Source organism: Podarcis melisellensis, assembly GCF_964234715.1.
Source record: "Podarcis melisellensis genome assembly, chromosome: 8".
In the NCBI taxonomy this organism is placed as follows: Eukaryota; Metazoa; Chordata; class Lepidosauria; order Squamata; family Lacertidae; genus Podarcis; species Podarcis melisellensis.
The window spans coordinates 2505583-2533176 of NC_138540.1; the positions used below are offsets into that span (position 1 = coordinate 2505583).

Sequence of the window (27594 nt, forward strand, 5' to 3'; positions counted from 1 at the left end):
ATTTTAGGACATAAGAAAAGCCCTGCTGGACCAGTCCAAAGGCCTGTCTTGTCGTCTTCCCTTCTGCTTCCCACAATGGACAACCAGGGTGCCTGTGAGAAGCCTGCCAGCAGTGTTAATTGGTGAAAGGAGGGAAAGTAAAGTTACATTAATATTAAGATAAATTACAGGACAAAAATTGGAAAAGATGGGAAGGATTTGCTGAAATAGCTAATTGAACTAGAATACAAAAAAGGGAGGTGTGAGGAGGTCAAGGAAACAAGCTAATGAACGATAAGTTATGGGAAGAGTTGCTGTGTTTTTTAATTGTTTGTATTTTTCTGTTCTTTTTTTCTTCTTTTTTTCTTTTCTTTTTTACTCATTGTGATGTGTGGACTTGCTTTTGTTTAATATGGTGTTTTTACTTTTGTTTTTTGTAACCCTTAAAACTTTAATAAATATTATTTTTTTTAAAAAAGATAGAGAAGCCTGCCAGCAGGACCTGGGGCAGCAGGGCTCTCCTGGTCTTGGTGCCCTTTGAGAGATTTACCTCCCTGCAGCGTTTGCCTAATCTCCTTTTAGAGCTGTCCATGCTGGGGGCCTGCAGTTCCTTACCCATAGATTTGAGGATTACAGTGGTAAAATTCGTAATCTCAAGCACTTTGTATACTAAACCACATCCCCTTGGAATGCAGTCTACAGAATCAAACCACATCCTCTTGGAATGCAGCCTACAGAATAGTGATATTTGAAGCACGTGATACTGGTAGTGCAGCTGTTTTGATGTAGTCAACAGTGGGCTCCTTCAAATGTCCTTTATATTGTCCATTCACAATAAAATTATTTGTGCTCAAGATGGTATTGGGACAATTATATGCAATCCCATGTTCAAGTTTTGGGGGCAGACATAGCAACATTTTTCCACCTTCGCCGCATCAAGCAGTTGGTCCCTTACCTTTCCCGCCCCGACCTGGCCACAGTGATCCATGCGATGGTCACCTCCAGGCTTGACTACTGTCATTCGCTCTATGCGGGGCTGCCCTTGAAGCTGTCCCAGAAACTCCAGCGGGTGCAGAATGCTGCAGCGAGGCTCCTCACGGGGTCTCTGCCATGGGAGCATATTCACCCAGTGCTTTTCAAGCTGCACTGGCTCCCGGTGGAGTACAGGGTCAGATTTAAGGTGCTGCTTTTGACCTTTAAAGCCCTTCACGGCCTAGGACCCTCGTACCTACGGGACCGCCTCTCCTGGTATGCCCCACGGAGAGCCTCAAGGTCCATAAATAACAACACCCTAGTGGTCCCAGGCCCTAAGGAAGTTAGATTGGCTTCAACCAGAGCCAGGGCCTTTTCAGCACTGGCTCCGGCCTGGTGGAAGGCTCTGCCTCATGAGACCAGGGCCCTGCAGGATCTGATTTCTTTCCGCAGGGCCTGTAAGACAGAGTTGTTCCGCCTGGCCTTTGGCTTGGAGCCAATTTGATTCCCTCCCTCTCTTTCTTTTTCCTTTCACCTCCTGTGAAGAGGCTGCATCCTAATGCTGTATTTTAATCTTTTTAAAATTGTATTTTAATCAACTTGTTTTTATTATTGGTTGTTAGCCGCCCTGAGCCCGGTCTTGGCTGGGGAGGGCGGGGTATAAATAAAAATGTATTATTATTATTATTATTATTATTATTATTATTATTATTATTATTTGTTTCCAGTCAGTGCACCCCCCCCCCCATTGGTAATAATGCAGTAGGATTGGGGAAGGCTGGCAGAATGGAGTGGAGTGATATGTGTGGACAGTTCAGGATGAATCCACCAGTCATGCACTGTTATTGCATCAAGCACATGTTGCAGAATAAGCCGACCAGTCTGGTTTGCGAAGTAAACGTCTGCATGGCGGAGGAGGGAAGCAACACCAAGGGAAACGCCTATCTTCTTGGACTGCAGGAGGAGTCAGCAGAGGGCGCTTTCCCCTTGAAAATGTTCCTGAATGCCAGGAGTTTTTCACTAAATGAAAGTTGTATTTTTCACAGGTCAGAAAGCCCCTTAGAAGCACCAGTCTAGTGGAACAATATAGTAGGATTTCTGAAACTTCTTAAAACTGGCCTCCATCAATACAAATGTGTAAAGGTCTGAAGCCAAAACAACTTAGTTAAGGGGATGGATCTTGACTCAGGAGCGCTGAATATTCCAGCTAAACATTAGGAAGAACTTTCTGACGCTAAGAGCTGTTTGACTGTGAATCAGGCTTCCTCTAAAGGTGGTGGACTCTCCTTCCTTGGAAGTTTTTTAACAGTTTGTTTGGCCGTCTGTCAGGGATTCTTCAGCTGCGATTCCTGCATTGCAAAGGGTTGGACTAGATGACCCCTGGGGTCCCTTGCATCTCTACAGTTCTGTTTCTAATCTTTAGGAAGGTTCTTTGAGACCTTCACGTAACAGGTGGGGTCTGTTTGCATCCTGGGTTTATGCAAACCCCTCAAGGTCCTGTGTCAGCATTAACCCAACGTGTACCAGAGCCTTGCCTTGTGAAGGGGCAAGGACCTTAGCAGGGCACAGACGCCCTGCCCTTTGGCCACAGAAATCTTATCCATCCACTCCTCCGGTGGCTTCTGATTTCTTATCTGACACTCTCCAGGCACTTTCAGTTATATATTTGCAGCCTTAAGGGCCAGATTCTAAACACACATACACACACACCAAAATAAACGCGAAATTCTTAGAAAGTTGAATTCTGTGCTCAGTCCTCCCTGCCCATTGCGCCTTTTGTTTGTTTGTCCTCCTGTGGCATTGTAGCATGCTAATTGCCAGAGCATTAACTCCTCTCTCTCTCTCTCTCTCTCTCTCTCTCTCTCTCTCTCTCTCTCTCTCTCTCTCTCCCTGTCTTCGGCAGAGCCCCAGGCCGCTTTGCGGCAGATGCAAAAACGGTCCCAGAAATGCAGGTCATCAGCAGCCCGCTTTTTGTCCAAGAGAGACACAGGCTTCTTGGGAGCTCCCAGCCAGGGACAGAAGAAGGGGCCTGGCAGCAGCTGCAGCAACAAAGAGGGGCAGCAAGGCCTCTCTTTGTATCAGCACGGCCTCCCTAATTTGTTCCCCCCTGCACATCCCCTGGAAGAGGCATCCCACAGCAGCCACAGCTCCAGCCTGTGGGGCAACCCAGACTCTCCGCTGGAGGAAGATCAAGAGGACACCATGTTCCCTCCAGACTGGTCCCCACCCCGGATTGAATTCCTGTACAATGACGAACTGCCGCCCTTGAGCCCTGCCCCAGACCCCGCATCTGAGTACCAAAGCTTGGAGGAGATGCCTGATATCACCCAAGAGCCTGCTGAGCTGCACATGATGGAGTCCACAGCCATGGCCTCTTCCCCCGCTGGGGCCCACCCACAGTTCCTAGAAGAGCCTGTGATCCTGCAGCCAAAGAATGCAACTCTTCAGGAGGCAGAGAGAGTTGGTCCAGTGCTCCCCATGGCCAGTGTCTTTCACATGGCAAGTGAGCAGCTGGAAGGAGCCCCGCTTGAGGGCCAAACCCAGACAAGCACCCAGAGGGCCTTAGAGCTGGAGTCTCCTAGCCATCCACTGGCCACACCCCCTGCCACCTACCTTGGAAGCAGTGCCTCAACATCCTCCAGTGAGCTTGCTGGGGACCCAGGGAGGCTGCCCTATGATTCAGACCAAGAGGAAGACCCAGGCCCAGAGCATTCCTCTTTTCCCACCCCTGCCCATTTCCCGATGACATCCTCCAGCATCTCAGCCTCCCCAGATGAGCTTTCAGGTGACCCAAGGAGACTGGCTCTGGGCTCAGACATGGATGAAGACACTGATGACCTTGTGTCTCTGGGAGACCTCCTGCAGATGAGCAATTCAGATCCGGGCTCTGAGGACCTTTACACAGTAGGTAACACTCTGTGGACTAGAGGTTTGGAATGTAATGGCATAGAGTTGGCTTAGTTTGGTTCAGTAGCCCAGTAGTCCTTACCAGTGTGATTTCAGAGAGGTAGCACCCCACAAGGTCCCTGGACACTGTCAAGGGCAGCAGGCCGGATGTCTGATGCAGACTTTGCCCCATAGAAATGCACAAAGAGAGACTGCAAAGCTGAAGGCAGGGAGAATAACGCACAGCCCGTGGGTTGTGTGGCCGGGCCAATTCTCAATTTAAAGGGAGAGGTAGTTACCGTATTTTTTGCTCTATAAGACTCACTTTTTCCCTCCTAAAGAGGGGAAATGTGTGTGCGTCTTATGGAGCGAATGCAGGCTGCGCAGCTATCTCAGAAGCCAGAACAGCAAGAGGGATTGCTTGCTTTCCCTCTTGCTGTTCTGGCTTCTGAGATTCAGAATATTATTTTTCTTGTTTTCCTCCTCTAAAAACTAGGTGCGTCTTGTGGTCTGGTGCGTCTTATAGAGTGAAAAATACAGTGAATGCCCTCTGGTGGACCCCCCCTCCTATGTTGATGGAGCCCCCTGGTGGCAGCAGTGGACACAGTACTGCTTTTTACGATGCAATCTGCCTGCCGTTTTAATTATCTGCAATGCTTTTGATGTAGCATTGCTCCGGGGCAAAAATGGTGGCCTGCATGGGCAGCATTGAGATCCTGCTGCTGCCACATGTCATGTGTGTGTCCCTACTGGGTCCTTGGCAGCTGCCCCAGAATGCCAGGTGCCAACACCAGCCCTGTTTAGTAGTTGTGCAGCACTGCTCTGTCCTCGTCTGCTAAAATGACACATTTCTCCTCCACCTTTGCATCCAGCTCCTTTCTCCAGAGCCAGACGGTTATCTCAGCAGCCTTGACAAGTTCCTTGAGAAAAGGTAAGGCACTCCACTGGTGCATGTTGTGTCTTGCAGCTACACCTTGAAGCAACCTGCGCATGCCATGTGTTCATTGCTGCGTGGGCCCCTCCATTCAGGTTTATTGGTGTGCCTTCTGCATTGGACCCACCCACACATCATTCTGCTCCCCCCCATGTTATCCCCCTTATTGCCACATTGGGGGGGGGGGCTCCTGCGCTGTAGCAGAACAGAGGCGGGGCAAAAAAACTGGGACACCTGAGGTATGAAAAGGGACAGAATTTCAGCAGAAAGTTACAGGACATGGACTGAGTGGAAAAGAAGCAGTTGGTCCATCCCGAAACTTCTGCAGGTGCAGTTGAAAGTGGGATTGTGTATAATTGCCCCAGGTATAATTGTACTCAGGTAATTTTACTGGGAAAGGGGAATCATGTCCAGCACCCCAGTACCATTGTGAGGACAAGTCATCAGGAATGCCCAATGAAAGGGTTGCCGAGAGGGGCCCTGCCGTCAGGACACAGGAAGAGACTGGGCTTGGCACGTCTCAGAGCCCACTTGCTGTGGGTGGTTCCATGAAGCATCCATCTCCGGAGAGCCCCAGGAGAGCTGCCAGAGAGCTTTTCTGTTTCAGTGCTGCTTTTATGGTAACTTTATGGAATCCTATCATTGGAGGCTGTGATATAAACCAAAGGTGGCTGGGCCTCTGGCTTTCAGGATCTCCTTGCTTTTCACCCAGAACCTCAAGGCTCAGCTGGGTGGACATATGCTAGCCTTTAGGCCCCAAATTTCTGAAAGAGCACCTCCACCCATACAGACCTTATTGGGTGTTTCTTGATAGAATTCTGCCCCCCCCCCGAAGTATGGGGTGAAGGAGAAGTATGGGGAGGAGTGAAATGCTAACATCGGGAATGCCAGCTTGGAAGAGGGCATTCTCGGGGGCAGCCCCTCACTTTTGGAACTCCATCCCCACAGGGGTGCATGCTGAAGATGAAATTTTCTGCCCTGCTCTTCTGATTTCAAATGGTTTAAATTGACTTACTACATTTTTGTATTGTTATAACCTGCTCTGTGGCCTTGTGGTGAAGGATGGGTAAGAAATTGAAATAACAGTAAAGGAACTGGGTTCCTCTGAACACATGTTCAGCTCAGGAACTTTTATTCAGTACCAGGATCAAACTCACAATTTCTTTCATGAAAAAAGCCACTCATTTTTTTCACCCAAGCATTCTTTCTTAGCAACCTCAGGGAGTGAAGGAGGTTTTCCCTCCTCCAGCTGCTGCCACTGTTAAACAATTGGGAGGGAGAAATCCTTGCCAGTCACTCAGCTCTACAAAAGCAGATCCCAGCCTGCCTTTTCCCACTCTTGTTCTATATGCACACCCTTCTCCATGCACTGGACAAACCTTCCACTGGGATTTCCAGGTTGTTGCAGCCTAGATAACATCCATATTCCTCTAAGTCAGAATGGGGAACGTGAGGCCTTTCAGGTGTTGCTGGACTACATCTCCCACCATCCCCGTCTGCTGGCCATGGTGGCAGAGGATGATGGGAGTCCAACAACATCCGCAGGGCCACAAGCTCCCCTACGGTCTTGTGTCTCAAGACTCGGCTTAGTCAAGAACATAAGAGGAGCCTGTTGGATCAGGCACTGGCCCATCTAGTCCAGTATCCTAAAATCCTAGAATTGTAGAGTTGGAAGGGACACCAAGGATCATCTAGCCCACCCCTTGCAATGTGGGAATCACAGCCAGAGAATCCCTGACTGGTGGCCACCTAACCTTGGCTTAAGAACCTCCAACCTCTTGAGACTGTCCCACTGTTGAACAGCTCCTACTGTCAGAAAGTTCTTCCTGATGTTTAGTTGGAATCTTCTTTCTTGGTTTGAGTCCTGCCCTCCAGAGCAGGAGAAAACAAGCTTGCTCCCTCCTCCATGTGGCAGCCCTTGAGATATTTGAAGATGGCTATCATATCTCCTCTCAGTCTCCTCTTTTCCGGGCTAAACATACCAAGCTCCTTTAACCATTCCTCATAAGGCTTGGTTTCCAGACCTTCCTCTGCACATGTTTGTCAACATCCATCTCAAATTGTGGTGCCCAGAACTGGACACAGTAGTATTCCAGGTGTGGTCCGACCAAGGCAGAATAGAGCGGTGCTGTTACTTCCCGTAATCTGGACACTAGACTTCTGTTGATGCAGCCTAGAATAGCATGAGCATTTCTATTTTTTATTTTTTGTTCCTGCACCACACTGTTGACTCATGTTAAGCTTGTGGTCCACTAAGACCCCTAGATCCTTTTCACAGGAACTGCTAGTGTCTCCCATCCTATATTTGGGCATCTGGTTCTTCCTGCCTAAGTGCAGAACCTGACATTTGCCCCTATTGAATTTCGTTTTGTTAGTTTGGGCCCAGTTCTCCAATCTTTTGAGGTCCTCTTGAATCTCAGTTCTGTCTTCAGTGGCATTGGCTACATCTCCCAGTTTGGTGTCATCTGCAAATTTGATGAGCATCCCTCAACACCTTCATCCAAGTTGTTTATAAAGATGTTGAACGGCGGGGTGGCTCCCTGTGGCACCCCACTTGTCACTTTTCCCCAGGATGACAATGAACCATTAATGAGCACTCTTTGGGTTTGGTCAGTCCTCAAGCTACAAATCCACTTAAGAGTAACCTCATCCAGTCCACATTTTACCAGCTTCTCTGAAAGACAATCATGGGAGACTTGGTTGAAAGCCTTATTGAAACCAAGATACATTACATCCACAGCATTCCTCTAGTCCATCAAGCTTGTAACTCTTATAAAAAAAAGAAATAAAATTAGTCTTGCATGCCTTGCTTTTAAGAAACCCATGCTGGCTCTTACTAATCACAGCATCTTTTTCTAATTGCTCACAGACCGACTGTTTAATTATCTGTTCTAGGCCTTTTCCTGGTATGGACGTCAACCAGACTGACCGGTAGTTGCCTGGGCCCTCTCCCCCCCACTTTGAAGATGGGGACAACATTTGCTCATCTCAAGTCCACAGGGACCTCACATGTTCTCCAAGAATTCTCATATATTATATTCTGAGGCTCTGAGATTGCATCTGCAAGTTCCTGTCCTCCCTGTGGCCAGCCAGATGCCTCTCCCTCCTCTGGTTTCCAGCAACTTGTATTCTGAAGCATTACTCCTGGTTCGCGGCCTCCACGGCTAGTAGCCACTGATAGCTTTCTCCCCCATGATTTCTGCCATGCTTCAACCCCCCTGGTCTGCTTTGCAGTGCACCTGGAGAGCTGATGGAGCAGGACTAGGTGAAGGGGGGGGCAGAACTGCAGCCTCTTCTTGCTTCACTGGGAGTCAGCAGCTGCAGAATGTATTTCTGGCTTGCAGCTTGGCAGCATTGCTTTCCACACATCCTGTCGTTGGTAATCTGCACTGTCTGCTCATTGTGTCACAGCCAAAGATGTGCGCAGCCGGAAGGTGGCACCTGTTCAGAAAATAGCTCTGGCTGGCTCATGATAGCGAGCCAAACCACATCTTGCACTGTGGAGCCCAGAGCTGCTAGCCAGTTTGGCTAGAGGGATTTTGAAGTTGGATTCTCCCACTTCTTTTAAAAAACATTCCAGACGTTAATACAGCAAAGAGAACTGAGAATCTAGAATCACAACAGAAACACCCCCCTCAAGTAATTCCCTCTACCTATATATATATATATATATATATATACCAGTTTTATACCAGTTAATAAATTTATACCTCTTTTAATAAAAAGTGTCAAATTTCTTGCCCATCCATTTTTCTACAAACATGGGTTACTAATTTGTCCATCCGAATTAAATCCCAAAGTTGAGACCCAAAGTGTTCAATGTTTTCCTCTACTTGACAATGGTTTGTTTTGCTGCAGTCATTGGGTGGGTGACGGGGTCTTATGTGATCTTGGGTGGCCACAGAGCAGGATAAAAGGGCAATTTGGGATCAAGGAAGATAGTCTGTTCTGCAATGAGGCTTGCCTCATGAAACACCTTTATCCAAAAAGAAGAAGCACAACACCACCACCACCACATATGACTAGATGAATCAGTTACATAGCAGTTTATCCAATAGAGTGTTGAGGTTTTTTAGTTATTTTGCTTAAAGGAAGTGGGTGCCTATATCAGCTATGAACAAGTTCTCCACCATCTGTGCTGAGGTAGATTTAAAAGGCGCTCCCTCCCCATTTGTCAGGGCCTTTGGCCATGCTCCCACTCCAGCACTCTCTCCATGGCACCACCCAGGCTCCAGCTTCAGCCTTCCCTAAGCTGGGGCCCCCCAGTCTGGATGTTTTGGACCACAACTCCCATCAGCATGCTGTTGCCATGCTAGCCTGGGGCTGATGGGAGCTGTAGTTGAGAGCCAGTGGTGTAACGGTTAGAGTGTTGGACTGTGGCCTGGGGAACCAGAGTTCAGATCCCTACTTGGTCATGAAGCTCCCTGGGTGACCTTGGGCCAGCCACCATCTCTTGGCTTAGCCATCTCACAGGGTTGTTGGGAGGAGAACAATGTGTGCCACCTTGAGCTCTTTGGAGAAAAGGTGTGACATAAACGTAATAATAAATAAGCAGGCCCTCAGGACTGGAGGCTGGCAGCCGGGGCAAAGCTGCTCCACTGATCCTTATGAAGCCCACATATCCCACTCAATCCTCTGCCCGCTGCCCCTATTCTCATGCTGCTGCTGTGGCTTTCTAGGGAACAATCCTGTGCGGATGAGGAGCTGGAAAGAAGCCTGGGGGAGAAGCTGCTGCTCTCCAACTCATTCAGTTTGGTGGAGGCAACGGAAGAGAATGCAGCCTTGTCTCCTGAGGCCCGCAGGTAATGAGCCCCCCTTCTGCAGCTGGGCAGCAGGGAGTGGGAAGGGCTCAGCGCTTAGAGAAGGGTGGCCCTGGTTTTGGCGCCTTGAGCACTTCAGGTGTTGGGCAGCATCTTCCGAGGACTAGCTGGATGACTGCAGAAAGATAACACAAGACGATCAGACTCTTGAAAGCCGATAGTGAGAGCAGATGCTGCTGCAGGGGGCCCACAGAGCATCTGGCTTGCAGACCGAAGGTTGCCAGTTCAATCCCTGGCATCTCCAGATAGGACTGGGAGAGATCCCCTGCCTGAAACCCTGGAGAGCTGCTGCCAGTCAGTGTAGGCAGTGCAGAGCTCAATGGGCCCCATGGTCTGACTAAGTATAACATGAGAGGGAATATACTCTGTACCAGAATGTTCTGTACCAGAACGTACAGAACTCAGAGGCTCCAGCTGTCTTCACATTCCCGTTTTACTGTGCACTCCATGGACTGTTCTGGGTTTTTAACCCGTGTTCACACAAACACATTATCCTGAATGCATATGTATACTGTACTTTGTTACAAAATGCGGCTGTTTGACATTATTTCTCAAACCAGCTTTGCAGCAGCTGGAGTCCTTAAGCTGATCTTTATTTGTTTCTAGCCAAGACGTGTTCGCCTCCTCATATGGTAGAGACATCCTTGGCCCATCATTGGGGGGCAGCAGGGGGACAGCAGCTTCACTGTGCTGTAAGGGGCTCATGTGAACACAGCCAGAGCTGAAAAGGAAGCTGGGCACCCACAGCAAAAATTTTGTGGCTGCCGGGGTCCCCAGGAGTTTGCACCAGTGGGCCTGTATATCTTGGGCCAGGGGTTGAATGCTCGCCCAAAGGTCAAACTCCTGTTTGAAAAAAAGGAAAGAATCAGTGGCAAACCCTAGGCTTCATTAGTTGCCCTGTGATGTTTCCCCAGTGTTACTGCATTGTGGATTTCTGGAGGGGTCACTCTTGCACTGCAGCACAGCAGAAGCAGGACAAAAAATTGACATATAAAAAGTTAACAGGAAATCAGCAGGAAACTGTGAGACACAGCTGGAAGCAAAGCAGTATGTCCGCCCCAAAAGTTTTGCAGGGACAAACAGCTTTGAAAGGGGAATGTGCACAGCTGCCCCAAATCCTACTAAGTTCAAAATGAAAAAGGTGCCTGGAGGGACCTATTGTCTAACTTCCATGTAAGCTTTGTGTGAGCAAGTCAGGATGAGTGCTGATTAAATGGGTCACCTGGAGGAGCCCAAAGAAGCTTTGGGAGTCACATTTGCAGAGAAAGGCTTTCTGTCCACACCCTCCATTTCTCCTCCTATGAAGTTGTTTTCCTGCCCCCATAGGAATGATTGGCTCCATTAGTTCTGACGGGGGGGGGCACAAAATCAGAGGGCAGTGGCTGAAGGCCCCCCTCTTCCCTTGCAGGGCATTCGGGTGGGAAGGGGCTTTCAGATGCCACTTGAGCATTTTGTGTGCTGAGTAGCGGATTCAACCTCTGTCCTCCATCTTTGGCTTTGATATTCAAGATGGCCACTGAAATGGGCCCAATTCTTTTTCAGACCTTGGCCGGCCCCATTATGTCCCAGACAGAGGCCTTTCTGTCCCAGCCCTGCTGCTAACTGCTGGCCCTCATAGCTTCACCTGCCACGGGATAATTGAGACCAGGCCTTTCTGCCGTTGACCCACATGAAACACCCTCTGCTTGGACTGTTGACCTCAGGCAGAAGTCTTTTCTAGCTGGATGCTGAGGGTTTTGCCTTCTGTAGGCAAAACAAAACACACTCTCTGCCACTGAGCTGAAGGCTTCAGTTCCTTTCATGTTGTATTGCTGCAAATCAAGTTTAGACAACAGTTGCAAAGGATGCAGGCGCACAACCCCACCGCTTGATGGCAGGAGCTGAACTGGGGGGAAATGTGGGGAACCAGGTTTATGGGGCCCTCTGTACCCTCCTTCAGGAGCCATTGGGTGCCATCCTGGTGCCCACTCAGCACCAGGGTTGGAGAGCAGCTGCTTTACAGTTGCCCTATGCCAGGCAGGCTGCTTGATTGAGCCTGGGGAGTGATCTCCTAGGAGCCATGGCAGCAAGGCGGGTGTGCCAGCTCCCCACCCAGCTCTTGGCACTGCAGCAGTGGTCCAATCTCGCCGTCTCTTTTGGGGGAACAAATGGCTCTGCATCGGTGGTTGTCGCTCATTATCCCAGCAAGGGAGGTGGGCAATTATCCGGAGACCTGGCAGAAGAGTTATTAGTCTGTCAGGCTGCAGTCAAAGAAAAAGTGGGGGGAAGGCAGGAATTCGCAGTTCCTGAGATCAAAAACAAATAACCCCTTGTGGGATGAGAATGGCTGCTGTTCCCACAGAATGCAGTAAGATGCAGAATGCTGAATGCAGTGGCCGTTTCCTCAAAACAATAATTTAAAAAGAGACGGATGACAAAGGAGGGACCTGTGAGGAGTGGAAGGTCTTAGGAACTCTCTACCAGGCCTGGCTATTTCTCCGCCTAACCCAGTGCTGTCTACTCTGACTGGCAGAGGCGCTTCCATGCCTCTGGCAATGAGAAATCTTTGCTGTTGCCTGCTGCTAGCAAGACAGGAAAATGCCAAATGTTTAAAGCACACTTAAAACACATGGCTTTCCTCAAATAATTCTGGGAACTGTGGTTTGTTAAGAGTGCTGGGAATTGTATCTCTGTAGGGGATAAACTGCAGTTCCCAGGATTTTTCCTTTTGGCTGGGGGAGCAAGACAAGAACCCCCTCTTCTTTTCAGAACCCCCTCTTCTGGAAGAGTTCTCCTCAGGGAGGTTTGCTTGTATTTGCGGCACTAGCTGAGGACATTTCTCCTCTCCCAGGCCTTTGCGTGTTAATTCCTGTGGCAGCTAGTGGTGCTTTTCTGGGGGATTCCTTGGTGGTGAAGCCTCTGGGGTTTTGGAGGGCTTTGATCATAGACTCCCAATCTGCAAGCCCCCTTGGTCCACCTGGCCCTGTGCTGGCACCGCATGGACGGGCTGTGGCTCTCTGGGGCGTCCGTCTCCCCCAGCCTTCTCTGGAGGCACCCGGATTTCAGCCTGCGAGCTTCTGCCTGCAGCGCATGGTCTCTGTCACAGAGCTGTGGCCCCTCCCTGCCTTTTTGTGGGTGGATAGGTGGGGATGCCCCTTCATGGATCCTTGCCTTGTCGTGGCGAAGGGGCTTGAATAACTCAAGAAGCTGTGCGCCATGCCATGCAGGGCCACTAAAGACAGACAGGTCATAGTCGAGAGTTTAGACTAAATGTGATCCACCTGGAGAAGGAACTGGCAAACCACTCCAGGATTTTGCCAAGAAAACTCCATAGACATAAAAAAGGAGAAGCTTTGAGAAGAAAACGAGAGTTTCCAAGGCCTGCTCTTGTTCATGGGGTCACGGAGAGTCAAACACGACTAAGATGACCAAGCAACAATGTGGGGGTGGCTTGCTGCTAGAGGTCAGTGCAGCAGGAGCGCTTGCTGGGGTTTAGGCCCCGCAAAGGGCCTGCAGAGTTGAGCTCCAGAGTTTTTCTCCATGAAGGGGGGGGGGGCAAGGCTAGAGGCTGCCAGCACTGAGCGGGTTTAGTGTTTCCCACTGCAGAGGACTTTCCAGGGGGGATGAATGGGGGTGCTGCGGAACTTGGGCACACAGACTGTGCTTTGTGAATTTTGCTAGGAAGGTGACTTTACCTGTTGCGATCATAGGGAAACAATAGTTGTTTATCGTAGAAAGTAAAAGACCTGCATAGAAAAGTTTCCAGTTGTAACCAAGCTAACTGATCTAGAGAAGTGAAAGTCAGCCATGCTTTGCTGCTTCTGTTCTCAGAGGATAGATCCAGGATGGCCTCTCATCTTGAGGTCTGAGAGAGGTGTCAGGAGGTGGAAGTTGCAAACAGGATGCCTCCTAAGACATATCCATCTAAATTTAAAAAGATAGGGAGGTCAGCACAGAGGCAGAAGACATAGGAGTAGCCTGGGAATCTGGAGGCCTCTTGCTCTATCTGGTTCTAACCTCATGCAACCCCGTTTCTGCAAGCTGAGTTGCACCCAAATTTCTACCCACAAAGCGTGACTGTGGAAAGTTCAGAGGCAGCTGCTTCACCACTTTGAAAGTGGGCTGTTCCCTTCCTCCCCCCCCCCATCCCTGGAGTCGTGTCATGGGAACAGGGGACAGTGCTGAACATGAGACGGACAGGCCCATTTGTGTCTCGTGCCCCAAGACAGAGATGAATCAGGAGCCTTCTTCCTTTATCCCTCATCTGGGCCAGGATAGACAAGGATAACTGAGAGCAATTGTCCATCCTTATCCATGTTAGACCACCACAATGTGTTCTGAAGCTGTTTTTGAGGGCTCCTTGAAGTCTGTTCAACTACCAGGTTGCTGAACAGGAAACATATGAGCTCCACTCGTGTCAAGCTGGGTCTTCCCAGTTCTAACACCTGCTCCATCCATCCATTCCTCTGACCATTTGCTTGGGCACCCAAGACTTTATTTGCCAGACTTGACATGACGTGGAAGATCTGCGACTGGACCTCCCCATGGGAATGGAAGAGTCCTGGGAGAGAGGTTTAATGGTGCTTAATGGTGGGGCTGGCCCCATGCTCTCCCCTCCACCAAACCTTCTTTCCCGCCTCCTCTGTTTTGGCTCTGCACAGGATTGGAGAGGGAAGGCCGCAGTTCTCCTTCCAGGCGAGGCCCCCTGTATCTGGGCGAGGACCCCTGTTTATTGCACTGGCACAGATCCGCAATCGCAACCTGTCAGTGGAGTTGTTTTCTGCATGCAGTCATTGTCCTACTTCTCTTGTGAGTGTTGCTTCAAAACTCATCAGTTCAGGAGCCCTGCTGGGGGCAGAGATTAAAGGAGAAATCAATCCAGTGGTTTGCTGTTAATCTTCCTCACTTTCTCCAGAATTCCAGCCAGAGAAATGCTGGTCAGCACTTTAGGCTAACGGGAAAGCGAACCCGAGCAAAATTGGTTGGTCTTTTTAGCTGTATCATATCATTCCTTTGCCTAGTGCTTTAAAGCCTTGCTATACTTGCTTGGAAAAAAATCTGTTGTTTCCTTGGGATTTACTTGCAGGAAAATACGCTCAGTTCAATGCAGCTGCTTTTACTGATGGAGCCCTGAGGCTTGCCAAAAGCCAATCAGGGAGGGCATTCTGGTCACAGTTTTCGTATGGATCATTGTTACTACATGCCAACAAACTCTGCCTGCTGGCTTAGAACCTAGAAGAGGGCAAGGGACACCCAAGCGATTTGTTGAAAGTATTTATACTCCCAGAGTGGCTTGCAGGCAGGCAGGCAGATATACAGATGATAGCTCCTCAGCAGCAGAGCATCTGCTTGGCATGCAGAAGGTTGCAGGTTGAATTCCTGGCATCTCCAGGTAAGGCTGGGAATGGTTTCCTGTCTGAAACCCAGGAGAGCTGCTGCCAGTCAGTGTTGAAAAGCTGCGCATGATGGACCAATGGCCTGACTGCACTAAGCCTCTTCTGATGTTTCCATACCCAAAAGGACCCCCCCCCAACTAGAATTTGCAGCCTTTGATCTTTTTGAGTTGCTTAAACATTCATGGCCACCATCCTGCTCTTCTTTTAAGGATGTGCAGGGCAAGGCAGATGCAGTGGCGTAGCAAGTGGTACCCGGTGCAGAAAATTTCTTGTCCCCCCCCCCCCATTGAACTTACAGTTGCAAGTGTTATTTTCTGGTTTATTTACTTAACAAGGTGAGCATAAGCACTTAAAACCATTTCCCCCTAACTTTGTTCTCTGCAAATTTTGAAATTGCATCGTCAAAATCAGTTCCTTTCGCTACTTGCTTTTCAACTGACAAGATGGCTAAGCCAGAGAGCCGAGCCTGGCTCACAGTGGACCTAAGATAACTCTTGACTGAGCCTTTTATCCTTACAACAACAACCTTGTGAGGCAGCTCAGACTGAGAGGGAGCGGCCTGCCCAAGGTCACCCAGTAAATTTCTTGGCTGAATGGGGATTTGAATTCTGGTCTCTCGACCAGGTCCTGGCCCTTCACTCTAAGCACTACTGGACCATACTTTTGTTTAGCCATAGTCTCCTAGAGTGAGCTCCAGCCAAGCCTCATTGGCAATGGCTGTAAAATGGAACCAAGTCCCCTTGCATGTAGTGTGCAGCAGAAAACTCAGGGCAGGGATGCTGCAGCCTATTGTGGCTCTTATCTGAAGAGCACACCTGCCTGAAACATGCATTTCCAAAACCCACCCCAGCCTTACATTTCTCCTTTTTTATATATATAAATAATTTTTATTATTTTCCATTACAAATATACAATTCTGCCAAATTTTCACAATTTTAGTTCTTTTTAGACTTCCTTCGGCTTCTCTGACAATCCCAGCCTTACATTTCTCAGTGTGCACTTTGCAAAACCCTGAAACCCAAGTTTCACTCATCCTTTTTTAAAAAAAATAATATTTATTAAAGTTTCAAAAAAGTTACAAAAATGAGAAGAAGAAGAAAAAAGGAAAAAAAGAGAAACAAAAAATACAAAATACAGGAAAATAAAAACAATTAAAAACAAACCAGTCTTTCCATGTCTTGTCTTTCATTTGCTTGTTTCCCTGACCTCCTCACACCTCCCTTTTTTGTATTCTAGTTCAATAGTTTTTTCAGCAAGTCCTTTTCATCTTTGTTTTTATCTTAATATTTTATCTTAATATATTGTAACTTTACATTTTCACCTGTTAACAGTCCATTTTTACATACTCCTTTGTAACATTATTGCTAAAACCACATAACTTCATTCCAGCATCCTTCTAACATTCCTTAATTTTACAGTGTTTCTGTAGATAGTCTTTAAATTTCTTCCAATCTTCTTCTACCGACTCTTCTCCCTGGTCTGGGATTCTGCCAGTCATTTCCGCCAGTTCCATGTAGTTCATCAACTTCATCTGCCATTCTTCCCGGGTGGGTAGATCTTGTGTCTTCCAATACTTTGCGATGAGTATTCTTGCTGCTGTTGTTGCATACATAAAAAAAGTTCTATCCTTCTTTAACACCGATTGGCCAACCATGCCCAGGAGAAAGGCCTCTGGTTTCTTCAGGAAGGTATATTTAAATACCTTTTTCATTTCATTATAGATCATCTCCCAGAAAGCCTTAATCCTTGGGCACGTCCACCAAAGGTGAAAGAATGTACCTTCATTTTCTTTACATTTCCAGCACTTATTATCGGGCAAATGATATATTTTTGCAAGCTTGACTGGTGTCATGTACCACCTGTATATCATTTTCATAATATTCTCTCTTAAGGCATTACATGCCATAAATTTCATACCTGTGGTCCATAACTGTTCCCCGTCAGCCAACATAATGTTATGTCCGACATCCTGTGCCCATTTTATCATAGCAGATTTCACCGTTTCATCCTGAGTATTCCATTTCAACAGCAAGCTATACATTCTTGATAATATCTTAGTTTTGGGATCTAACAGTTCTGTTTCCAATTTTGATTTTTCCACCTGGAAGCCAATTTTCTTGTCCAAATTGTAAGCCTCCCTTATTTGATAATAATGAAGCCAATCTCGCACTTTGTCTTTTAGTTTCTCAAAGCTCTGCAATTTCAATTTATCTCCTTCTTGTTCCAAAATCTCCCAATATTTTGGCCATTTGGCCTCCATATTGAGCTTTTTCTGAGCCTTCGCTTCCATCGGTGACAACCACCTTCGGGTTTTATTTTCAAGTAGATCTTTATATCTTATCCAGACATTGAATAATGCTTTCCTGACAATATGGTTTTTAAACGCTTTATTTGCTTTGACCTTATCATACCACAAATATGCATGCCACCCAAATACATTATTGAAACCTTCTAGGTCCAAAATGTCTGTGTTCTCAAGAAGCAGCCATTCTTTCAGCCAGCAAAATGCAGCTGATTCACTCTGTGTGTTGCCATTGGCTGTCTCTTTAAGAAGCCGGCAGAACCCAAGCCAAGAAGGAGGAATAAGGAAGTTGGGGGGGCGGGAAACACTTTTTATTAAGTGTAGGCTGTTGTATAAAAGAGGCACATCTTTGCTACTCATAAAAAATGTATTCCCACGTCTCTTGAAAACACATAATTGAAGGGGGAGGAAATTAAATCAATGAACTCTTTTGGGGTTTCTGGCAGAGGCAAGGGTTGGGGGCTATCTCTGTCCAGATAAGAGTTGCAGCTGATTTATTTGCATAAACTGGGTTCTTTTGTTTTGTTTTTTAATGCTGTTAATCATGGAGGCCACTTGGTCCTCCAGTGACAATGCCAGATCCAAGAGCACTCTCAGATTACAAACCTGATCCCTTTAGGCCAGGGTGGTGTAACCTGCTCCAGAATAGGCTGAACACTAGGAGGCTGGATGAGACAAACCACCAACAAATCTCCCTTTTGTCAGGTTTATTGACTATCACAGGGTAGGCCAAAGCACAACACAGCCATTTGTGATACATTTCCAAAGCTGGGTGAGCAGGGTGGATTTGATTTAAATCACAGTTTAAACCACAATTTCATAGAATCATAGAGTTGGAAGAGACCACAAGGGCCATCGAGTCCAACCCCCTGCCAAGCAGGAAACACCATCAGAGCACTCCTGACATATGGTTGTCAAGCCTCTGCTTAAAGACCTCCAAAGAAGGAGACTCCACCACACTCCTTGGCAGCAAATTCCACTGTTGAACAGCTCTTACTGTCAGGAAATTCTTCCTAATGTTTAGGTGGAATCTTCTTTCTTGTAGTTTGGATCCATTGCTCCATGTCCGCTTCTCTGGAGCAGCAGAAAACAACCTTTCTCCCTCCTCTATGTGACATCCTTTTATATATTTGAACATGCCCAGCTCCCTTAGCCGTTCCTCATAAGGCATCGTTTCCAGGCCTTTGACCATTTTGGTTGCCCTCCTCTGGACACGTTCCAGTTTGTCAGTGTCCTTCTTGAACTGTGGTGCCCAGAACTGGACACAGTACTCCAGGTGAGGTCTGACCAGAGCAGAATACAGTGGCACTATTACTTCCCTTGATCTAGATGCTATACTCCTATTGATGCAGCCCAGAATTTCATTGGCTTTTTTAGCTGCCGCGTCACACTGTTGGCTCATGTCAAGTTTGTGGTCAACCAAGACTCCTAGATCCTTTTAATCCAATTTAATCCAATTTAAATCACTAGTCAGTAAGACTCGATTTAAATCACTTTTTTTTCTAACAGAAAGACTCATTCTTGCTGGTATAATCTTAATTTTTACAACCGGATGAAGGTTTCATTTTTGGAATAATAAATGCTACCTACACGGAGGGGAGACTGGGGGCAAAGGGGAGGCCAGCCTGCCGAGCACCCAGGGCTGCGCTGTGCTGCTCCTCCCAGTGCCACGTGTGGGCAAAATGGGGCTGGTGCATTGTCCCGCGTGCTCCACTTTCGGAGGCAGCAGGGGCTTCTCGGAGGGGGGTCGGGGCCCAAAGGGGGCGCGCGGGACAGGCAATGTCCTCGGCCTCGGCAGGCCGCTGCAGCGGCCCAGGAAGTCGGGCTGGAGGGAAACAAAATGAGACTGGGCTGAGCAGCACCGGCCCTTTCCTTTCCTTCACCCGGCCCCCAGGCTGCAGCCAATTGGCCAGCTGGGTTGGGGGCAGGGCGAAGACCCCAAGGCAAGGAGGGTGGCGTCCGGGACCTGGGAAGCCCTGCGCCAGATTGCAAACTCTGCCCACCTCTTGGAGGGGAGGGCGGTAATTGTTGATAATTTTGTCACCCCCCTCAGGATTGACACCCGGGGCGGCCTGCCCCACTGCCACCCCCTTCCTACGCCTCTGTGCAGCTGAGGAGAGGCGTCCTGTATCCGTGACCCTCTGCCTTGGAGCTCAGTGGCAGAGCACCTGATGAGCATACAGACACCCCAGATCCCTGCATCTCCAGCCGCAGCTGGGAAGGGGTCCCTGGGAAAGCCTGAAACCCTGGAGACCTGCTACCAGCATAGAGTGCTGTGCTCAAGGGACGTAAGAGCCTAAGGAGAGCCTGCAGGATCAGGCCCATGGCCCCTCTAGCCCAGCATCCTGTTCTGACAGTGGCCAACCAGGTGCCTGTGGGAAACCAGGGAGCAGAACCTGAGCCCAAGAGCAGCCCTCTCCCCTCTCCTGGTTTCCAGCAAGTGGCATTTGGGAGCCATCATGGCTGGGAGCCGAGCCGTTAGCTCTCTCCTCCAGAATCTGAGTCAGGACAAGCCAGCTTCCTATGTTCCTGCCTCACAGTTTCCCATTTGAAAGCCAGTGTAACTATTTCCTTCTTGCAGCTGTTTCTAAAAGGCTGGTTTTCCTCCTCTTCCCAGGTTCCTCCTGGAGCAGTTCCTTGTCAGCCAGGCCACAATCCCAGCTGTTCATCCCGGGGAATGCATCTTCGTGTTGCCTCCCTACCTGAGGACGGCTTTGACCCTTGACACTGTTCAGCTGAAACCCCAGAATCAGCTAGAAAGATATTTCTTTGGGTGAGTTCTCTGTTCAACTGCAAGGTAAAGAATATATTGTGGGCCTCAAGGAAGTCACGGCTTCAGGCCAGAGGGTGCAGGAGGCCGGCTGATGTAGGTCTGGTGTTCACTGAGAGGGTCAAACCTGTCCCTGGTCTGTACCATTTCAGCCTGAAGGTCAGTGAATAGCTGAATGCCAGGGAGAAGAGATCCTGCCTAGACTTCTCCTTGACACGCTAGCTTTCTATGTGCAGGGATTCCGACCCACCCCTTCCCATAGAGAAGAAGAAGAAGAGAAGAGTTTGGATTTGATATGCCGCTTTATCACTATCCGAAGGAGTATCAAAGCAGCTAACAATCTCCTTTCCCTTCCTCCCCCACAACAAACACTCTGTGGGGTGAGTGGGGCTGAGAGACATCAGAGAAGTGTGACTGGCCCAAGGTCACCCAGCAGCTGCATGTGGAGGAGCGGAGACACGAACCCGGTTCCCCAGATTACAAGACTACCACTCTTAACCACTACACCACACTGGCTCTCCGTGTGGCTTCCATCATATTATCCTTCTGCCTGCAGTCTGAAATGGTGTAACTCAGGCACAAGTTGATCACCTCAGTGAGAACTAGGCCAGTCCCTTAGTCCACTCTTGCAAAATGCAGGGGATTCTATTTCTAAATCCACCTCTGAGGAGCAGTATACATTGGTATGGTACTGGAGATTTCACCATGGCCTTGATCCAGGACTCCTTGGAGTTAGTCCTCTAGTCACTCCACTCCAAAGAGGAGATGGATTCATTACCTGGCCCTCCCCCCGTGTCAGTCTACGGACATCAGAGCCTGCCTCCGTTCCCCCAACCCCCCCCCCCAAAGAGACACACAAACTCCTTGGGGGACCAAGAGAGCCCTTTGGAAAGATCCTCGCAGCTGGGAACCCCATTACCCCCAAGGGGCCAATGGCTGCAGATGTCAGTGCTGGTCCTGTGGCTGATCAGGAGGCAGCAGGGCTGGTCCTTCAGTAAGTGACTCCCTAGCTTTGCTATAAAGCTCAGCCTATGGCTACAGGACCTTGCTGAGACGTGGAGGTAAGGCCTCAGTTGCAGGAGCACTAGCCATGGTCCTGAATCCACACGATGACGTCCCCCAAAGATGCCTTGCCTTGGGAACCAGAAATGCCCACCCTTCCTTTGCTCAGACCTTCGCCCCTCCTCCAGAGTGAGCATCCCCACAGATCCCGACATGCTTATTGTGGAAGTAGAAGCTGGAGGAAGATCACCTGTGGATCTTGGGGGCATGAGCCTGGAACTTCCTTGACTGAAACATCTCTCCGCTGAGGAACACTGCCTCTTACTGATCACATGGCCTGACCCCTCATCTTTCGCAGCCCCCGTGGGGCAGAAGTTGCTCTCGTCTCTTGCAGAAGAAGCCTCCTGTCCCCCCGCCCGCCCGCCTGCCTGCCACTTGCTGAGCATTTTACTCGCTCGAGTGAGTGATTTGAACGATGTGGACACAGATGATCTTCCCAGGTCAATGTTGCTTTCCCTGTCGCTGGAAATGGGGGGCCTGCGGCCATCATGATAATTGGCTTCAAAACAGCTTAGGTTTGCTTCTGCTTCTCTTGCCTCTGTGTCGCCAGCCAGCGTATTATTTCAGCATCAGAATGAATAACTAATGGCCTTCTGCTTTTTGGGGGCAGCAGTGAGGCCTGGATCCTGGTGAACACATTAAGCCTTGGTGAAATTTGGAAGCAGTGAGGAATTGGGCAGAAGTGGGAATCCGAGTGGCCTCCACCAAGAACGCAGATTCATACTTTCAGTTTGCAAAGATGAGGAGTTTTTCTTTCCTTCTTCCTTCAGTGGAGGAACTGAATCTCTCCAGCTGTGGTGTGGCCCCCCTTAAAACCTGGTCCTCTTTTAGGTAGCCCCCAAGGCCCTGGTGGAAACAGAAGAAAATGCTAAGAGTTTATTTTGCTCTTTAAAGTTTTCACCATATGCAGAAGAGGCAACCCACTTTTAAAAAGCACCTTGCCTCTTCAGTAACACTGCTGTGCAACTGTGTTCTGCAGGGGCCATGGGCATATGAAATTGCAAGTCCGTGGGTTTCCATGACAGTGTGACGGTGATTCACATACCAAATAGTCTTGTTTCTGGAGTTGTAAAGAACCTTTTCAGACAATTGAGACAGGAAAATGGCAGAAGCAGACTTAATGTACTGTCAGTTTAGCTTGGTCTATTAATGCAACAAGAACTGTTCAAATCAAAGAACTGGCTAGCCTGGTGTTTTGCCTCTGACAGTGGCCAGCCACTACTGGAGCACACAGTTCCCATCGTTCAGTTCAGTTCCCATCACTCTCTGCAAAGAAGAATTGATTGACAAACCACTCTGAAAAATGTAGCTCTGTGAAGGGAGAAGCTGTCTCCCAACACCTCTCAGCATCTTTAACAACTACACTTCCCAGGCGTCTCTGGGGAAACCCACAACTGCTGAATGTGGCAGGATGCCTCTTTAAATGCGTAGTGCAGATGGGACCTGATTCCTTCCATGGGGGTTTTGCCCAGGGAAGTGGCTGGCATTTCCTTTGCCTGTCTTGGTGGGTTGAAATGACATTCGTGCCTGTCAGCGGATGTTCCTGATTCAGGGTGTGCATCCCTCCTGCTCTTCCTCTGTCAACCGCACAACTCCCCTCTTGTCTGACATCCTTGCAATTCCGCTTCCAACAGTGCCGTGCAGCTCCTCCAATTAGCAGAGCCAATGCGGGCTAATTACTGTCAGAATCTCGTTCAGTGCAGCGGTTTCCCTCCCTCCCCCCCACCTCCCTGCTTGGTTGGAGCTGAGCAAAGCAGTCGCTTCATTGTTATTCTGGCGCAGGCTCCACTGTGCTCTGGGGGGGGGGGCCTCTCAATTGCCATTTATCATAGGGATGATGTGCGTTACAGGTAACCTACTTTTGCAGCTCTGCTAGAATATTCACAAGTTTGTGCTGCACATATTCCCATACAAATGAGCACATGGACAAGGCACATGCGTAAAACACACATATAGAGTGAAAGGAAGCACTCTGGTTGCAGTCCAGCCTGCCCATAGTGTGCTTCCAGGTGGGGCTCAGTGTTGCCAGCAGGCGTGCTTAATTTTCTGTAGAAAGGATAAATCTGGATTATATGAGGGGGAAACTACGGGCTGCCACATTGAACCCAATGGCGTCACATGGGCACTGCAGAAAACCCTGTGCCATCCTGTCTCAAAGCTCCTGTGCAATCAAAGGCACAAGCATATTGTCTCTGCATGCGATGAAGATTGAGCCAAGAGATGGACGTATCCATCCATGTCAGTTTCACATGTGCTCATTCATATAAACCTGTGTTGTCGTTTTTCTGCAGGGGACTGTTGCTGTGGCAGCAGACCAAGGTGTTCTGGATTAACTAATCCAGAATAAAGATTGTCTCGCTTCAGTGTTCACTGTGTCTTTCTCAGATTAAATTCCCAATCCTGCAAAGGTCTACCCGGCAGTAAACCCCACTGGGTTTGATGGGGTCACACTTGAGTATACAAAGGATTTTTTCATATTTGTATTTTTTGATACAACAGAACAAAATAGCTCTAGTTCCAGAAAACAAGTGAAGGTAATTCCCTGTTGGCTTCGCTGAGCTGTACACACCCACACATATATATGTCGGAAGCCTACCAATTTGTTCTCAGGCAGCTGGGGAGAAATTTCTTTTTCTTGTCATGCAACCCAGAAAAAGGTAAAAAGAAAGAAAGAAAACGCAACACACTGATTTATTTTTATCAAATAAAATACTGCCAATCATTCTAAAATTACATAGGAAGAGGTAAAAAAAGAAGATTTTAAAAAGAAAATAAGCCAAGGAGTAAGGAGAAAATTTACAGGAAGGAAGGAACTGTGATAGGATGCAAGAATGGGGCAGTTTCAGAAGGTCTTGGGGGCAGCATAAAATTAGGTTGAGTGTGGATGTGGCTGCCCGGTTGTAGGCTAGATTGCTGTACTTCTTGGACCATCCTCATTGGCATTTCCAGTTCACGTTCCCTTCTTCCAGTGATAATCTGTCTCTTACCACGTAGGAGCTTCAGCAGCATCTGAGAGAACTTGGACAGAGACTGAGCTTGTCTGTCACTGCCAGGCTCCAGCCAAACCGTCAGCGCTTTCCAAACTGTGTGTTGCGACATGTTAATGTGTCGGCTGTAGTGTGTAGGTGTGTTGCGCAAAAGCTCCCCGTGCTCCTGCCAGGGTTGCAAAGGGGTTAGTTTAAACTCTGGTTTGCTAGTAAAACTGATTTGCTGTGTCGCGAAATAATGCATGTCTTAAGACTGTGTCACCAACATGAAAAATTAGGAAAGCTTTTGAAATATACTCAGAGTCGCAAAGTGATTTCATGCTCTTTATTCAGCTCATAGTGGTGAGGAGGAATGAATGAAAGTCCCCTCAAAGTATCTGCTTTATATACATTATTTACACAATGGGCTGCACATGATTGGCTAATTCCGGAATTCTACTGTAAGCCAATCAGGTTGTGGATTCACTCCTATCTGGAGCTGGATTGGGTGGCTCCTGCCAACCAATCATACTGCTGCACTGTTCTAGGACCAATCAGACTGCTGCATTCTGAATCATATTGTTCTAGGACCAATCAGACTGCTGCCTTTTGGAGCCTATTGTTCTAGGACCAATCAGACTGCTGCAGTTTGGATCCTATTCAACTCAGTACATAACAGCTTTGCATCAAAATAAGTCAGATGGTGCTGCCTAACTTTTATAAATGCTCTGCCCACAATGCAGTTCCTCAGCACTTCTGCCAGGAGCTGCCAGGGCTACAACCAGGAGCTCACGGTTCTTTGCGCAGGTGCCCTATGTGGCTACAGGTCAAAGCGGCATCTTGGGAAGTGAAGCCCACAACTAGACAGGGTGATAAAGGCAAACCTATGTAATTCATCCTTCCGCAATCAGTACAGAACTGAAGCTTAGCGATCCTTCAAAATTTATGCTTCTCCGAATTTTGTGACGCACTTCTCCAATCAAACAGTGTATGCCAAACTACACATGTTAGGGGAAGTGTACGTTGAAATGCATCTCTTAGTGACAATAGTATGCAAAATGAATTATGATAGAATAATTGCTTGCAGAAATGCATATGTTAGGAGAAATTTGCACTAAAATGCTGGTGGATTTTCTTGAGGAAAGTGCAAAAATGTGGAAAACTGAAGTTAGGATTGGAAAAACAAGAAACTGAAATGGAGACATTGGCCTGCTCTGGTTCCTGGCTCCCACTGGACACTCAGCTCTGGCAGTGACTGAGCACCCAGCATGCAAACAAGCCGCATTGTTACAACGGCGGCCGTCTTTCCCTTTCTAGTATCGTTTGGGTTGTGTGCCAAGTCTCTGAACCCTGGACTAGGACGTTTCTGCATGGAAATGCCCTGCTGACACCCCTCAAGTCCCGACACCCGCTCCGTCATTTACACAGGCTTGCACAGCACATTTCATTAGCATGTGCACCCAAGGAATTTATTTAGTTCAACAAAGGAGAGAATTGGGGGGAAATTGCAAGACAAACAAAGAAGGACAAGGAAGAGTGAAGAGGCAAAAAGCTAACAAAACGTCTACAACAAGAGCAGTCAAGAAGTCAAAACAGAATTTTTCCTGCAGAGAAAAGGAGCTGTGCCAAGCTGAGCGGGGGCAGGTCGATCTGGAGGGCCAAGGGCGGGCGGGGGGCTTCTCCTCCCCCTTGCTTGCGTGCCATAAAAGCAGCCTCTCACCCCCGCTAATATCTCTCCACAAAAGGCGGCAAGCAGAGCTCAGGTGGAGACAGAGCCATGAGACAAACACAGGCAGAAGAAAAAGGCTGGAGTGGATCTGCAGCTTCTGTCTGTGCCAACAACAACAAAAAATTATTATTTATACCCCGCCCACCTGGCTGGGTTTCCCCAGCCACTCTGCAAGCAGCCTCCTCCCTAACCACAGCTTCCAGGGGCAGACACAGGTAGAACCCTTTTCTTCTTCTGTGTCTCTCTCTGCCCCCCCCCCCGCCTTCCACCTTTGTTGCTCTCCCCTTGCCACTCCCCACAAGTCGTGGCAACTGAGGGAGCCGAGTTGCCACTCCGTGCTCCTTGCCGCAAACCCCAAATCTTTTTGAAACACCCTGTGTGCATCCCTATACAGTGGTACCTCGGGTTAAGTACTTAATTCGTTCTGGAGGTCCGTTCTTAACCTGAAACTGTTCTTAACCTGAAGCACCACTTTAGCTAATGGGGCCTCCTGCTGCCGCCACGCTGCCAGAGCCTGATTTCTGTTCTCATCCTGAAGCAATGTTCTTAACCTGAAGCACTATTTCTGGGTTAGCGGAGTCTGTAACCTGAAGCGTATGAAACCTGAAACATATGTAACCTCAGGTCATCACTTACCTTGGCCCCAGGTTGCTCTCCTGGCTGTAGGGGCATTGCTGAGTACATAAGAGATTCAGGGCACTGACCCCTAGATACATATTTGCACATGTCGCCTAATAGGTACAGACGTAACTTTAGCTAGAAAGCAAGCCAGAAACTTTGGCTAGAAAGCAAGCCAACTAATTTCCCAATCAAATCACCCTAGGTGAATTCCCCAATTAATCTGCCACCCCAACCCCAGATCGCTCCAAATCAGATCTGCTTCAATGCACTCATATCCCCCACATGAATCTCTAGATGAAGTCATCCTAATTTATTTCCCCAAATTTAATACCTTACTGCATAACCCAGATCACACACACCCAATTTTACTTCCCCGAAATTCATCAAGTAATATTCAGCACTTTTACGACTACAACAACAACCCCGCACACACAACATTTGAGGTCTCATGAGCCCCCCACCCCCACCCCCGAGTCACTTTTCCTTCTTGGATTCTCCTTGAATCTCCTTGAACAGAATTGGCCTTTTGGAGCCTGTGGTCCTCACTAGGCTGATCTAATACCTACATCAGCTCCACACACGCAATTAACCTCTGACCTGGCCTATATTTAAATGCCCTTTCCATTATCCGACAAAGGCCCTTTGGATTCCAACGACACGAGGCAAGTCTGTGCTTTCCTTGTAACTCCATGCTCATCAATCCCCTTTATGTCAGGATCCAGCCTCGCTCCCCTAAGGGCTGACGCTGGACTGGCTGGGAGACAGGCAAGGCGAATTGGAGGCCAGAGCAGCCGGAGCCCAGCAGCTGGAATTTCGGACAAGTCACTCAGCCTATTGAGAGGCCTCCAGACAGGCAGGAAGTGGGGCACAAGGAGACCAGCTCATCTTCCTTTGTGCAATTAAAAGAAGAGTTGCAGCTGGATGACCCTGAAGTGATTGATACTCTGCAGAATTTGCTGGCTTTGTGTTTGGAGGAAAACAGATTCAACATTTAAGAACAGTAGAGCCCTTTTGAAAGTGTTTCCCCCTCTTTCAGTACATGTGTGCCCTTTTCTGTTCTGGGGCAAGCTCTGGAAACCAAATTCCCCATATTTGGAACTGGGGGTGGAGGGACTAGTTGTGGAGGGTGCCTCTTGGCTAGTGCCTGTGACAGCGCCAACTCACTTTATGCTGCAATT

The 27594-nt window shown here is 48.4% G+C and overlaps 1 protein-coding gene across 7 annotated transcripts in view; it reads left to right on the forward strand.

The window, feature by feature from the left end:
- FAM178B (family with sequence similarity 178 member B) overlaps positions 1-27594 on the forward strand; it is a 186467-nt gene that overhangs the window by 7211 nt on the left and 151662 nt on the right. For 6 of the 7 annotated variants that reach the window (XR_014170940.1, XM_081921282.1, XM_081921281.1 and 3 more), the window contains exons 4-7: positions 2855-3855; positions 4710-4768; positions 9451-9573; positions 19886-20041. Coding sequence is in view for 6 of the 7 variants with exons in the window: in XM_081921282.1 (XP_081777408.1) it covers positions 2855-3855; positions 4710-4768; positions 9451-9573; positions 19886-20041 (1339 nt within the window). In the remaining variant the exon portion in view is untranslated. The remainder of the gene's footprint in view (positions 1-2854; positions 3856-4709; positions 4769-9450; positions 9574-19885; positions 20042-27594) is intronic. The other variant, XM_081921280.1, reaches the window with a different exon arrangement.